The sequence below is a fragment of the Hakea prostrata genome, chromosome 2, assembly GCF_041222555.1.
Source record: "Hakea prostrata isolate BN-2017 chromosome 2, UWA_Hpros_2, whole genome shotgun sequence".
NCBI classification, from domain to species: Eukaryota; Viridiplantae; Streptophyta; class Magnoliopsida; order Proteales; family Proteaceae; genus Hakea; species Hakea prostrata.
Window position 1 is genome coordinate 39,902,482 of NC_142601.1, and position 13,352 is coordinate 39,915,833.

Consider the following 13,352-nt stretch of genomic DNA (forward strand, 5'->3'; position numbering starts at 1 on the left):
AAATTAAAAAAATTAAATTAAATTCAACTCAAATAAGACATAAGGTATTTGGAACAGATAGTCCTGTAACATCGAAAAATACATAGATAATCTTGGTTTCATTTGGAACAAGCTGTTTGAAGATGAAGCAGGAGCATGACCTGCTGATGTTCAATTATCCTCTTATCTCCTTTCATGCATCCAATAACATAGCAGTCTCACACTACATAAAAAGCCACCTAAATTATTTTTCAGTGCTAATGAGCCCAAGTCCAAAGATAGAAGGACCTAAGCTCAGCAAAAACAAAGTTCTGTTTACCCACTGGCCCAAAATAACCAAAACCTCTGTATAATATGGCAGTTTCTTAGGATGTATCCTAGACTCCTACAACAAACAGCCCCAAATTCACTACCATACACGACTGAAATGGAGCATTATGGATCCAGTTCTCAAGTGCAGCAAAAAGCAAGTGCACCTGATCATCCCCCATGACCACCCCCACAACCAACCCCCCCCCCCCCCAACCCAAAAACAAAAAAAGTACAATATCTCCTCACCCACAAGTGATAAAATCAAATATTTTACTCAAGGATCATAACAATGACTAATTCAACATTTCTTTGGCTGGAGCTGTTTATAACCTTCTTAGCAACAGCTAGTATGTGCTTTCCAGCACCTGGGCCATCTACAAATACTCCTGTTCTCTGTAGTTCGCAATAAGAACTTTCATTATGCAACAAAGGAAAGGATAGATTTACCTGTTCGCTGTAGTTCGCAATAAGAACTTTCATTATGCAACAAAGGAAAGGATAGATTTATCTCCCCCTACGTTTAAAACGTCTAACTAATTATTTAAGAGAAAAAAAGGTTAAGTTTAAATGGGACAGAAACTAATGAAAGAAGTTTTCTAGGAGTAAAGAGAAAGAAAAGAAATTTCTGCCCATGATAATTGGATAGGATCCTTGTTTGACACAACCTTGATAGGCTAAGCATCAAATTTATAATGTCAATGGTCATTATTCAAATTTTTTGAGAAAAGAAGACCAGGATAAGATAATAAATGGATGGCAATGAAAGCAGTCGTCATGCGTAAACTTATGATTATGAAGCAAGACCATTTGACAGAATTTCTATTTAATTAGAAAACTATAATATTCCACCCAGAATCCTCATAAATATATCCAAAGCATATCATCGTTTAGAAAATTTTAATGCAGTAATGGAACCAGGTACACAGCATATAATTGACTGACCTTTCAATCTGCCCAAGATCAATGATCCTATGGGATATGGTCCTCCTTGCGACAAAGATTTGAGTTTACAAATATGAACATTTGGTGCAGCAGCTGTCCTTTATAAGTTTACAGAGAAATATCTCATTGTATCTAACAGCTACTTTACTATCAAAAGCTGAAATGGACAAGCAGGAATCATATTTTTCATAATCAACAAGGGTGCGCTGAGACAGATTTCTTGGAAACCAGACAAGAGTGTTGAACTGGATTAAAAAAAATGGAAGGATGTTAAATATCAAAACTACAATTTTTTACTTCAGCTCCCTCTGTTTCCACTACAAACAAGGCACACTCCAAACCGAATCCTTACAAACCACCCCCCAACACGTTCACACCGTCAACTTTCTCTTAACTTAGATCTGATCATTCGTTTTTACCCCTCATTTAATAAATCCATTTTAAAATCTAATATAAAATTACTACTCTAACCTAAACCCTGATCATCCTTCCCTTTCCCTACTTCTTTCGTTAACATGACAACCCCTCTCCCTCCACCTCCACCTCCATCACCAGCAACCACCAGCCCTGAACCTCCACCTCCAGCCGACATGAGATCTCCCTCCACCTTAAGATTTCTTTGACACAGATTAGGTACTGAACAAATTGGAGGAAAACTGCAACACTGAATTGCACACTTTAGCATGCACAACAAGAAAAAGTTGTTTTCACTGGAGAATGAGGATAGGTACTACTCAACCTGAGGGTGTCTGTTTTTTGTTCTGAAATTTTTTAAGAAAATAACATGGGACAGAGCCTCTGTTTTCCTATTCAAAGTAATAATTTGGCATATTCTTTATTTGGTATACTTTCTACTCATTTTAAAATTAGAAAACTGATCAAAATCCTCTAATAATTAGCTAATCTGTTCTCTTTCAATATTTAGTTTGAGCATTTGAACAGTATCAATGTGGAAGAGATTTCAGGAACAGGAATTTCCAGAAGTATTTGACAATGAATTACTTGAAGCTGTAGAAGAAAGATTAGAAAGAAAGCTCAAACGGTTGGAAATAATCCATGAATCTCCACAAATTGAGAGTTGTATTTTCCTCCTAAGCTTGAGTCCTAGCCCTTATCTTTGCCGGAGCCAAAATAGAAGAAAGGAAACGCTGCTGGAGCTGAAAGAAAAGAAAAGGGATGCCGCAAAAATCAGGATTTTACAATTTTCTCATCTTGAATTTAAAAGAGGAAGTATCTGTCTTCAAAATGAAACGAAACCAACTAAATATATTTCAGCTGGAACCATGCGCCTTCTGTAAATGCAGATTGTTCGCTATAATGGAGAAGGCTACTGTGATATCCCCTAGGATCCTAACCCAAAACCCTAATTGCATGCCCAAGGACCCATAGATCCTAGTGCCAGTAGTTGTTGTCCATTTAGCTAAGACCATTGGATTGGAAACTAAATCCGCGGAATTGAATGGCGGAGATCAAGGTTCTACCACTATCGGAGTTTGATACAAGGACTCATACCCAGATGGAATTGGAAGGGGATTACCAATTTCCGGAAGCTAAGGTTGGATGATTCCCGAGTCCAAGTATGACCATTGGGGATTTTCGAAAGTTCCCTCTCCTGTTAGGAACCACCCCGAACCATCCAGCCCTTCCATTCTCTAACAGTACGGGAGCGATTGGTACCAGGCAGTCGGTTGGCAACCAGCCACCTGGGGGACCTGGTTGGTTGGGCCATTTTGACAAAACCAAGGTTTAATGACCCCTAAACCCAAATTTAATGGTTTAAACCCTAATTTTCGTGGTTATTCCCTCATTAGGCTGCCAAGTGTTCCAGAGAGAGTTAGAGGCAAGTTTTGGGAGAAGGCAAAAACTGTAGTAGCAGTAAAAAGCTAGATTCTACCAGATCTCTATCAGATCATCAATCTTGAAGAAGTTCTTCTTTCCCTTCAATCCTATTCAATTCTATTTAATTTTTACGAGGGTTTATGCTACTATTGAAGGCTTGATTTGGGCAATTCAAATCTGATTGGAGGAACCCTGCTTCCTAATCACCTCTGATCAGATCCAGCAAGAGGGATGAGAAACCAATCTCCCCAATTGCTGAATTTTCCAGATTAAGTTGCTTTTCTTCAAGATTGCGTTGGATCTGTAGATCTAGGTTGTGATTGTTGATTAGTTTGATTTGTGGGTGTTGGACCATGCAAAAGACTTGGAATTCATGGCGAAGAGCAGCCCAAAACCCCCTGAGGTTTGAGGAAGGTGTCAATTTCAAATGGGTTACTGCTCAGCAATTAGGGCGGTCGATAGCCAAGAAACTGCCCAGCAGGCAACCAACCACCTTGCTTGCTGTCAAGGAACTAGGTTCTGCTTTGGGCCAGTTTTGTTGCCAAACTAAAATCTAACTTAACCAACACATTAATAGGAGTTCTTGGAAGATTGTGGACATCTTTTTCATGACATTCAGATTTCAAATTAAGGTTTTGGAATGCTATTTATGTGAGGGGACTGTTTGCTAGATTTAGGGTTTACTGTTCTCACTTTTCAATTGCTTTCAAATTTATGATTATGATATGCTGGTATGTTCTAGAATGCTATTTAGGACATGCATGCATTGGGTCATGATGGGTGGATGTTTATTTCATTGCTTTACTATCTGTATCTCTTTATACTTGTATGAAAGCATGTTAGGCTGGGTTATGACATATTGCATCCATATTAACATACATTAAGGGTTGTGGCTTAGGCCATTGCTCCTGACTCCTTATGCATCTTGTCATAATTATGCATATGTGTGTGTGTGTCATTAGATACATGGCTAAAACACCCTGACATGTTACCACCCTTCCAACAAGGGTATTGAAGTCGAACGACATGTGGTAGCGGTAGGTGACTTGTGGGCGTCCAACAAAAGGTTGAGAGCCATGAGGAGACACAGAGTACTACCAGCGTATCACTCATGTCCAAGTTGTATGTGGTATAGTATTGGGCTTGTGGGGTGCCCAACAAATGGTCGAGGGCCGTGAGGGGACACGAAGTTCCATCGATGTATTATGTGTGGATAGACCATAGGGTTGCAGGATGTTCATCCAACAAATGGTTGGGAGCCATGATGATCAACATTCCTAGAATGGGAAGGATACCAAACCAACATGAAAGGCGGACTTGAGGAAAGTTATTGTTTCCATGAGTAATATGACAAGTAGAGGACCTCTGCATGACTAGGTATTTCCCAAACATGCGTCAACCTTGGACCGATGGTCATGCATTTTTGTTTTGTTGAGATGGACCGAACACCCCTAACCTTGGTCATGGTAAGAGAGCAGTGACCTACCCCAGACCCCCGGTCATGACGAGGATGATGATGATATGGATATGGTTGAGAGAGTGGACCTACCAAAGGAGATTGGTGAGTCTTAAAGCGTGCTTACCTAGATAGAGACCAGTAGGGCTAGCATACTAATATACACTTTGGGACCTTATTGCATCCTGTATATTTATATTCATTTTGTTCCCTCACGAGTTGAGTGGATTGGAACTCACCCCTATTTGAGGACATCTTTCATATGATTATGTAGGTTATGATGGACCTGTTGATCTGAAGGCACGTTCTCAAGCTGAAACGTATGACGTGGGGACCACAGAGTCCCATAAGCAGCCACATAACAGATCTTGTGTGTGCCTTGACTCTGCTTATGGAGCTTAATGATGTTTATAGGATTGTTAGTACCTTTTGAGAATTGAGACACTTATTTGGGGACAAAGAGTTTGAACATTTAACTTTGGAAAGGACGTAGTCACATTAACTATTTGCCTTTGCATATTCTTTATGACCTTTCAGTATTCATGAATTAATGTCTTTATTCTTTTGCTCTTAATTATTGTGTTGCAATCAATATTATGGTTGTGGGTTCATGACTCGTGATCCTATGTCTATGGATCACACCACGGGGGGTCAAGTTGGCCCGGTATCGCCAACTGGTGTGTGACAGCTACCCCATAGATAAAAACTTGTATATAGTGGGTTTGATTTTCTATCTAAACTGTCATATTCACGACTTGCACCACAGCAGCGATCTTCCCCACCTGTACGGAATTATTTAACAGGGGGGGGGGGGGGGGAACCATAATTCTAGCAGTGATTTAAGTAACCAAAACTCTAGTAGTTCTAGATTAATGCTGCAGAATCTCAGATCCTTGGCTGACTGGAGATGACAAGGATAACCAGAGAAGAAGGTTGAGGGGAGAAAGAAGATTAATTTGAGGCAAAATGGTAATTTGAGGGTTTAGGGAAAATTAGTATTTCATTTAAATTAGTGAAAATTATGGTCATTCTACCCCTCTAGGGGTAATATGGTCATATTAATATTTTAATTTTAATTTAAATGATTAACGGTTTACAGTCACTAACAGTGTGAACTGTGGGGGGGGGGGTTGTATGGATTCAGCTTGGAGGGGGTGTGCCTTGTTTCCAATGGAATTGGAGGGGGCTTATGTAAGAAATTCTTAAAACTATTAACAATTCAACATAGGAATAGCTACTATTAATAGCTTAAAGGAAGGGAAAATAACCTTACGATGTTGCTGCAGCATTCAAGAGAATGAGAGATGGAGATCGAAGGCCACCTGGAGTAACACCTATAACAAGCACTGGACAGTCAGGCATCCATGGTGGTAGCTGAACATTATATATGAAATAAAAAGCAAGAACTGTAAATGTTATAGATATTTAAAAACAAAGTAAAGAAAAAAGACACCTTCGTAAATACTTTAACAGATATATATGATGGTATTCACTCCCTTGAGAAAATTAAAGCTTCCATAACCTCTGGAAGTAACAACAGCTGATACTCAGCAAAAGATCTATCTCCAACACTGGAAGTAAATTCTGAGGCAACAGGTGACCCTATAACTGCCACGATACCATGACCCATTTGGGAAAGGATTAGAAACCTGGGGCTAACACAGTTCAGTTTAAAAAAAGACACGGCAGAAATGTGATTTCCAGAAGTAAAGAGGAAGAGAAATGGACACAGACTACAAGGCTTACACGGTTTAGCCTCAAGAAGGAACACTATGTCTATGGCTAAGCAACATCCCAGATCCACCATGAAGAAGAACAATACAGCCCTAATTTTGTTCTCTCCATCTCCAAAGAGATGTTCACTGTCTATATTAGATAATGAAAAACCCAAAACCTCAGATATCTCAATGCAGCACAAACCATTCAAGACGCTGGTGCTGACATATGCACTTTTCTGGCCATTTAAATGTGTTTTGGACTCAGAAAGAGCTCATTGAACTTCCTGGACTAGGTGAAATCGGACTTCACCAAGAACAAGATATTTCTCCTTGAAAAGAAAAGGAGATCTTATTAAGCATCACCTTCCTTCACATACATACCCTGTACATCAAGCGACCAGTATCTAACCAACCTTGTCAGTAGGCATCAACTACTGGCACAAAAAAGGCAAAATAAAAACATAAGTGTCTCAATTAACAGAAAGAAAAACAATTACAGCAGATTCTCACTGTCATACACAGGCGGTGAATCATTTGAGAATCTCTGTAGATCAATGTTCAACAAACAGACATCTCTATTCCCTTTCAATACCTATTCGAGAAATATATAACGGAGCAACCCTAGAAGATCGCCCAAATTGATCCGTAGTAGCAAAAAAGTAAGCGGCATTGATGGGCAGTTAGTTATACATAAAAGAACTATAAAAATAAAATTAAAAGGGGGGAGGGATACTCAGTGCATGAAGCTCCAGTCACTGTGGGGTCTGAGAACAGTAATTATGTACTAGACTTACCTCTATTTTCCAGAGACACTGTTTCCAGACTCAAACCCATGACTAGTAGGTTTCAGTGGAGCAACCTTAACAGTGCACCAAGGCCCCTCTTACAAAAGAAAAATTATAACAAGCATATAATATTTAACTTGAATCGTGGTTATGTTATCCAATCTCACTAAATATGGTATTTTGGACAACATTTTATGTCAAACCAATCAACATGGATGTCAAATTAAAATAATTTTACTACACGTCAAGGCAGTTGTCCCCAACAACTAATGACCACCTATGAAAATGGTAGTCTAGTCGAAATGACTCTTAACTACCTATTACATACAAAAGAAGACTATAATCAAAATAACAAATAAAACACATGAAATTAAGTCGACCCATCAGAATTACTAAACCAAATCTATTGGAAGAATGAATACTTAACTTATAGGATTTGGAGGCTCACAGTGGTTTACTGCTAGGTTAGATAAGAATGTGTTTCTCATCCCGAAAAATATTTTTTAATTCAGTTTCAACTTTCAAGCTGAAGGAAGATCATAATATACATACTATTACCTCTTACTTATCGATTCAAGCATTCAAATGAACATAACTGATCATGTGAAAGGCTGAAAGATTCACAAAGAATATAGTATCATCAGAGGCCAAGATCATAACCCTCCATTTTCAACTGCATGAACAAACTTTTTAGTGTCCCAAAAACCTCATCCCGAAAGCATGACACATCATTTGCAACAAATACATGCACTATGTTCCTGAGCTCGATCCAGCTGCAGCCCTGCTCCTTCTCCACACCCATATCCTTCATGATATCTCTTATTCTAGTGACCTCACACCATAATTGTTTGGACGCATAAATATTAGATAAGATAACATATGCATAAGAATCTTGAGGCTCTAACCATAAGCACTGCTCAAAAGCTCTAATACCAATATCTGAGTTTCTGTGGAATCCACAGGCTGCAAGGAGGGTCCTCCACATCCCAGGTTCTTTAGGGAATGGAGATTTGTGAAGAAATGTTTCTGCCTCAGAGAGATATCCTGCACGCCCAAGTAGGTCAACTATACACGTGCAGTGTTCTACTGACGGCAGGATTCCATAGTCATATACCATTAGGTTGTAATAGTTTCTTCCTTCTTCAACTAAACCTGCATGACTACAAGCAGAGAGAACCCCAACAAAGGTAATGCTTGTTGGGATCGCTCTGGCATCCATCATTTCTTGGAACAGACGAAGAGCCTTGTCACTGAACCCATTTTGAGCATATCCAATAATCATTGAATTCCAAGAAACTACATTCTTCTCAGGCATCTCAGAGAAGACCTTAAATGAATCTTTGGCAATCCCACATTTAGAGTACATGTCAACCAGTGCAGTTCCTACTAACACAGTCGACTCAAGCCCTGTCTTTATCACGTAGCCATGCAAGTGCCTTCCTTGTTCAATGGAAGCCCAATTGGCAAGTGTTGCAAGCACACTTGAGAAGGCAAATTCATCTGGCTCTTCTGACAACCTGTGCATTTTGCAGAAATACTCCAATGCCTTATCTCCCTCACCATTTTGTGCAAAGCCCGAGATCATTCCCGCCCAGGATATAGAATTTGGTGTAGTTATAAATTTGAAAGCCTTTATTGCACTGTCCATAAGGCCACATTTAGCATAAAAGTTCATCATAGAATTCCCAACCGTGATATTTGAATCCAGTCCGTACTTGACTGAGTGGGCATGAACTTGTGCTCCTTCGTGCAAAGCACCTAACACAGAACATGAGGAAAATAGACCTGTGAAAGTAAACAAGTCAGGTTTCATGTTTTCAGTAAACATGTACAGATAAGCTCTTAAGGCTTCCTTGTACCTCCCAGACAGACTGTAACCTGTGATTAGTGCATTAAAGGATACAACACTCCTCAACATGTCACCAAATACTTTCTCAGCATCTTCCATGGTAAGGTATTTTGAATACATATCAACAAGTGCAGTCCCCACAAACACATCTGACGAATAACCACACTTCAATGTTTTAGCATGGAAGTATCTGCCAATGGCAATGTCTGACACCATAGATGAAGCTTTGACAGCACAAGAAAATGTAGTCTCATTAGCAAGAAAGCCTTCCAATTGCAACTGATAAAATAATGCAATAGCCTTTTCCCCATTATAATTTTGAGAGAACGCAGTAAGCATGGTGTTCCAAGCCACAAGATCTCTTTTACCCATCTGATTAAAGACACACTGACTAACATCTAAACTACCACACTTTGAATACATATCAATTATGGATGAAGAAACAAAAACATCTGAGCTATACCCCAACTTAATTGCATAACCATGCACTAAATTGCTCATTCTATTGCATTCCAGACCAGCACAAGCTCTGAAAACACTAGCAACTGTGAAATTATTAACCAATAGTTTCCCATCCTTTCCACCTTTCAGCATGGAGCAAAACAAACAAATGGCTTCCCAATTTAAGAAATTCTGTGAATATGCCGCAATCATAGAGTTCCATGTGACTGCATCTTTGTACAGCATCTTGTCAAAGATCTGACGTGCTTCTTCAACATAACCAAATTTAGAATACATAGTGACCAAGCCACTGGCAACAAAGAGCTGCATCAAAAATCCTTTCTTCAAGATCAAACAGTGCAGGCTCATTCCAATATCAACCTTCTTCGACTGGCGACATACCCCAATTGTTGTAGAATACGTTGTCTGATTGGGCTCAACCCCAAGCATCCTCATCCGTGAGAAGTAAGATAATGCCACGTCAGTGAGCCCCTGCTGTGCCTTCATCGATATCATTGAGGTCCAAGATACCACATCATTCTCAAGAATTTTGTAGCCAAATTTATCACCTTCTGCATGCAAATGAAGAGCACGCCTCTCGGATATCCTTAATGTAGAAAAATGAATTGAACCTGGTTCTGATACAGAAATTGATCCTCTGCAACCAGCTACCATGGGAGAAGTGCTGACACGCAATTCAAACTTATCCTTTGCTTTCCCACATAAAGCTAGACACCCACTCATTTTCCTGTACAGCCTCGTTGACATTGGTCCAAAAATCACCCACAATGAAATATTGCCGAGTCAATGATTAGAGTGGTAAATTGGAATGGTCAAACAAAAGTCAAAATATTTAGGCAAAACGTGGGTTAAAAATATAAGTGAAAATTTTGCAGGTACTAGTTTGAATGGAACAAAGAAGATGCGAGAAAAGGATGGTAACAAAATACATCTGTCTTCAGTGCCCATTTAAAATATGATCTCTTTGAGGAAATACATAGAACATGTAACGTGAGAAATTCAAAGAAAGAATCATTCGTGCAGAGAGAGAAATAAACAGACATTACAGCCTGATCAAATACCCCACATGCATTTATAGAAGCTGAGGACCTGATTTGCTTTGAAAATTTGCAGTCGTTGTGCAAGGATCAATTGGGGACGAAGCCTCATCTCTGCCGAAACAAGTACAAATCTAGCTTAAAACTTACCCGAGACTTAACTGTATCCAACAATCAGAAAACTGAAACCAACATCTCTTACTAGACGGTTGGCATTTGTTCAATTCCACAAATCTACTAAACTCGTGTTCTCTTGTCCGTAAACTTCAGGTAACTGAGCAAGTTCATATTATGTCTCCAATGAATGACCACCAGCCAATAACGGCGACTACCCTTCGTATTTTCAATAATAAGGATACCTGAAGAGAATTCGAGAGCACAATGGTTGAGTGGAGATTGTCTCGAATATATCTCCTCCTTCCTGAACCACTGGCGTAAGTCCTCATTCTAATCAGTTATCAGCAGCTGTCTCGAGGGTATTCGGAGCCTTTGGTCCGAGCTTTCAAGATTGGGATGATTGGAAAATGTACACGAACGCGGGAACGGAACTCAAAAATTGACGTATTGAAGCTAGCATTGCCCCCATTTGCGGAGACTGACGTTGCATAAGGAGTCCGGATCAGTGACCGTCGGTGGTGATGGAAGTGTTTATTTTTATTATTTTTCAGTTATGGGGCCCACTATTTTTGTCACCGTCGGTGGTGATGGAAGTGTTTATTTTTAATATTTTTCAGTTATGGGGCCCACCATTTTATATATATATATATATATATATATATATATATATATATATATATATATATATATATATATATATATATATAAGAGGATTAAGCAATTTCTTTTCTTAAGAATAGTTGAAGAAATTGTTAATGAGATATGCTTCCAACATACCGTATATCATGAAGATTTCAGTTTTTTTGAAGAAGGTTCAGATTATTATCCCTTGGAATATGGAGAAGATAATGAGATTACAGATACCGAAAATTGGTACAATGATGACTGATTTAAAAAGATTAGATTATCTTGGTCTCGAAGTTTCGGATAAGATAGGACAGATCACCACTACTATAGATAGATATAAGATCAAATGTTATTTTCAGTCTGTTCACTTCAGGCATAGGCTGCATGTGGAAGATTTAGATGATACCTATGAAATAATTAATTCTCTCATGGATTTAGTTATAAGCATGAGTATAAGTGTAGAAGATAATTGGAGTAAAATCCAAAACACTATAGATAGGATAGCCGATATCATAGGAGATAAAAATAAGATATTAAAACAGATAAATCAGACTTTTGATTTAGGAAAAGATAATACCCAGATTCTTAAAAATCTAGATTACATAAATCATAAGATTGAAGATTATAGAAAAATAATCCTCAACATTGATTTATCTAAGATTCCCTCCAAAGATGAAATACGAGAGTTAATCCACCAATTAAGGTTAAGAGAACCTAAAGATATAGAAAGACAGACTCTAGCAAATCTAGAAAATTTAGAAGTTAAAGCCCAAAAGATGAGCCTCCAAAGGCAACAAGATTCAGAAGAGTTTAGAAAGAGAATGTCCTTAATAGATACAAAGATAGATAACCTTGAAAGTTTAACCAAAAAATTATTTGGAATATGAGTTTATCTTGCAGTATAGACTATATGAGAACCAAAGAAAGATTGAAAGAATTATATTGGGGAGACCTACCAGAAGAAAATGTAGGAATAACCAAATACAAAGCTCCAGGAGTTCCAGATACAGTTATCATAGTTCAGAATAATATTGAACTAGAGATGCTCAAGACTATCATAGAAAAGCTTGATAGGATAGAATCCAAGATTAGCCAACCAAGTACTGTTTCAAGTGCTGAAATTGAAAACTTGAATTCGTCCTTGGATAGGTTAAAGGTTACCGAGAATATTATAAAACCTAAAGGAGATTTTATTAAGTATTCTCAAGATAAGACCTTTAGATTTGGTCCATATTTCTCAAAATGAGTATTAGACCATTTATGGGAAGATCCAATTCGTAAAAAGATCGGGATATGAGTCAAGTGGCTCAAACAGTTCTGAGACTACCATAGGAAGAATATTCAGAAGATTTAGATCTTCTAGCAGTCAAAGTCTTGCACTAGAAGAAGTCATAGATATTGACTAGAATATAGAAAGTTTTAGAAACAATAGATTGAGTTTATTAAAACCAGAAGAGTTGTATGCTCGGAATGGTTTTCTTAAAGATTCTGGCTTAGTAAGAGCTTACCAAGAACAACCCATGAATGTCACTGGTAGCCAAACTGGAGTAATCCAGGTTCTATCTGATGAAACATTAGGGAAGTTAAGATTGAACAAGAAGATGAACTTGTTACATCTTGGTCTCATAGTTATTGGCATCAAAGGACTAACAAGAAAAAATTTAGGTACCAAAGTTTTGGTAGCCCTGACAGATGACGGATGGCAAAATCCCGCAGAATCCATTATAGCTGTTATAGAAGTAGATATGAATAACAATATAGGATTATTCTATATTGCTCCAGATTTTATGAAAGATATTAAAGATGCTCGTCAGATACGATTAAAGATTATGACAAAAGGCTATGAGAGTTACGTTGGACATAACCTTTTGGCATGCGTAGGATTTATGGGGAAAACCTCCAATAATTCTACAATTAAGTTTAACGTGCAGATAGATGATGTTATCCAAGGAATAGCATCAAAACATATAGCTTTACAAAAACCAGCCATGATTGACCCGATAAGATTGGCAGGATTAGAATGGGATGTCACACAACTCATCCACCAAAAGGATAATAAGGTAATTACTCCAACAGAGAATACCTTATACCAAGATTCGCAAGGTAATACTTTGCTTAGATTCCATAATTATTTAGAAACTCAACAAAGAGTATCTACAGATAGGAGAGATGAAGATAGTAGTAGCATAAGATCAGAATTTGAGTAGACTTTGATGGACGAGAAACCGA

At 38.2% G+C, this 13,352-nt stretch overlaps 1 protein-coding gene across 1 annotated transcript; it reads right to left on the reverse strand.

The window, feature by feature from the left end:
- Positions 1 to 1,219: 1,219 nt before the first annotated feature.
- LOC149024342 (pentatricopeptide repeat-containing protein At2g13600-like) lies at positions 1,220 to 10,984 on the reverse strand. Its single transcript, XM_089144635.1, has 2 exons — positions 5,797 to 10,984; positions 1,220 to 1,390 (listed from the first exon to the last, which is right to left on the reverse strand). Exon 1 carries the CDS (start codon positions 10,087 to 10,089, stop codon positions 7,672 to 7,674), a length of 2,418 nt encoding a protein of 805 aa, XP_089000761.1. The 5' UTR covers positions 10,090 to 10,984; the 3' UTR covers positions 1,220 to 1,390; positions 5,797 to 7,671.
- Between the last annotated feature and the right edge of the window lie 2,368 nt (positions 10,985 to 13,352).

Bases quoted from the DNA above. Each gene is read 5' to 3' on its own strand.
- LOC149024342 (XM_089144635.1), bottom strand. From the start codon at position 10,089: ATGTCAACGAGGCTGTACAGGAAAATGAGTGGGTGTCTAGCTTTATGT.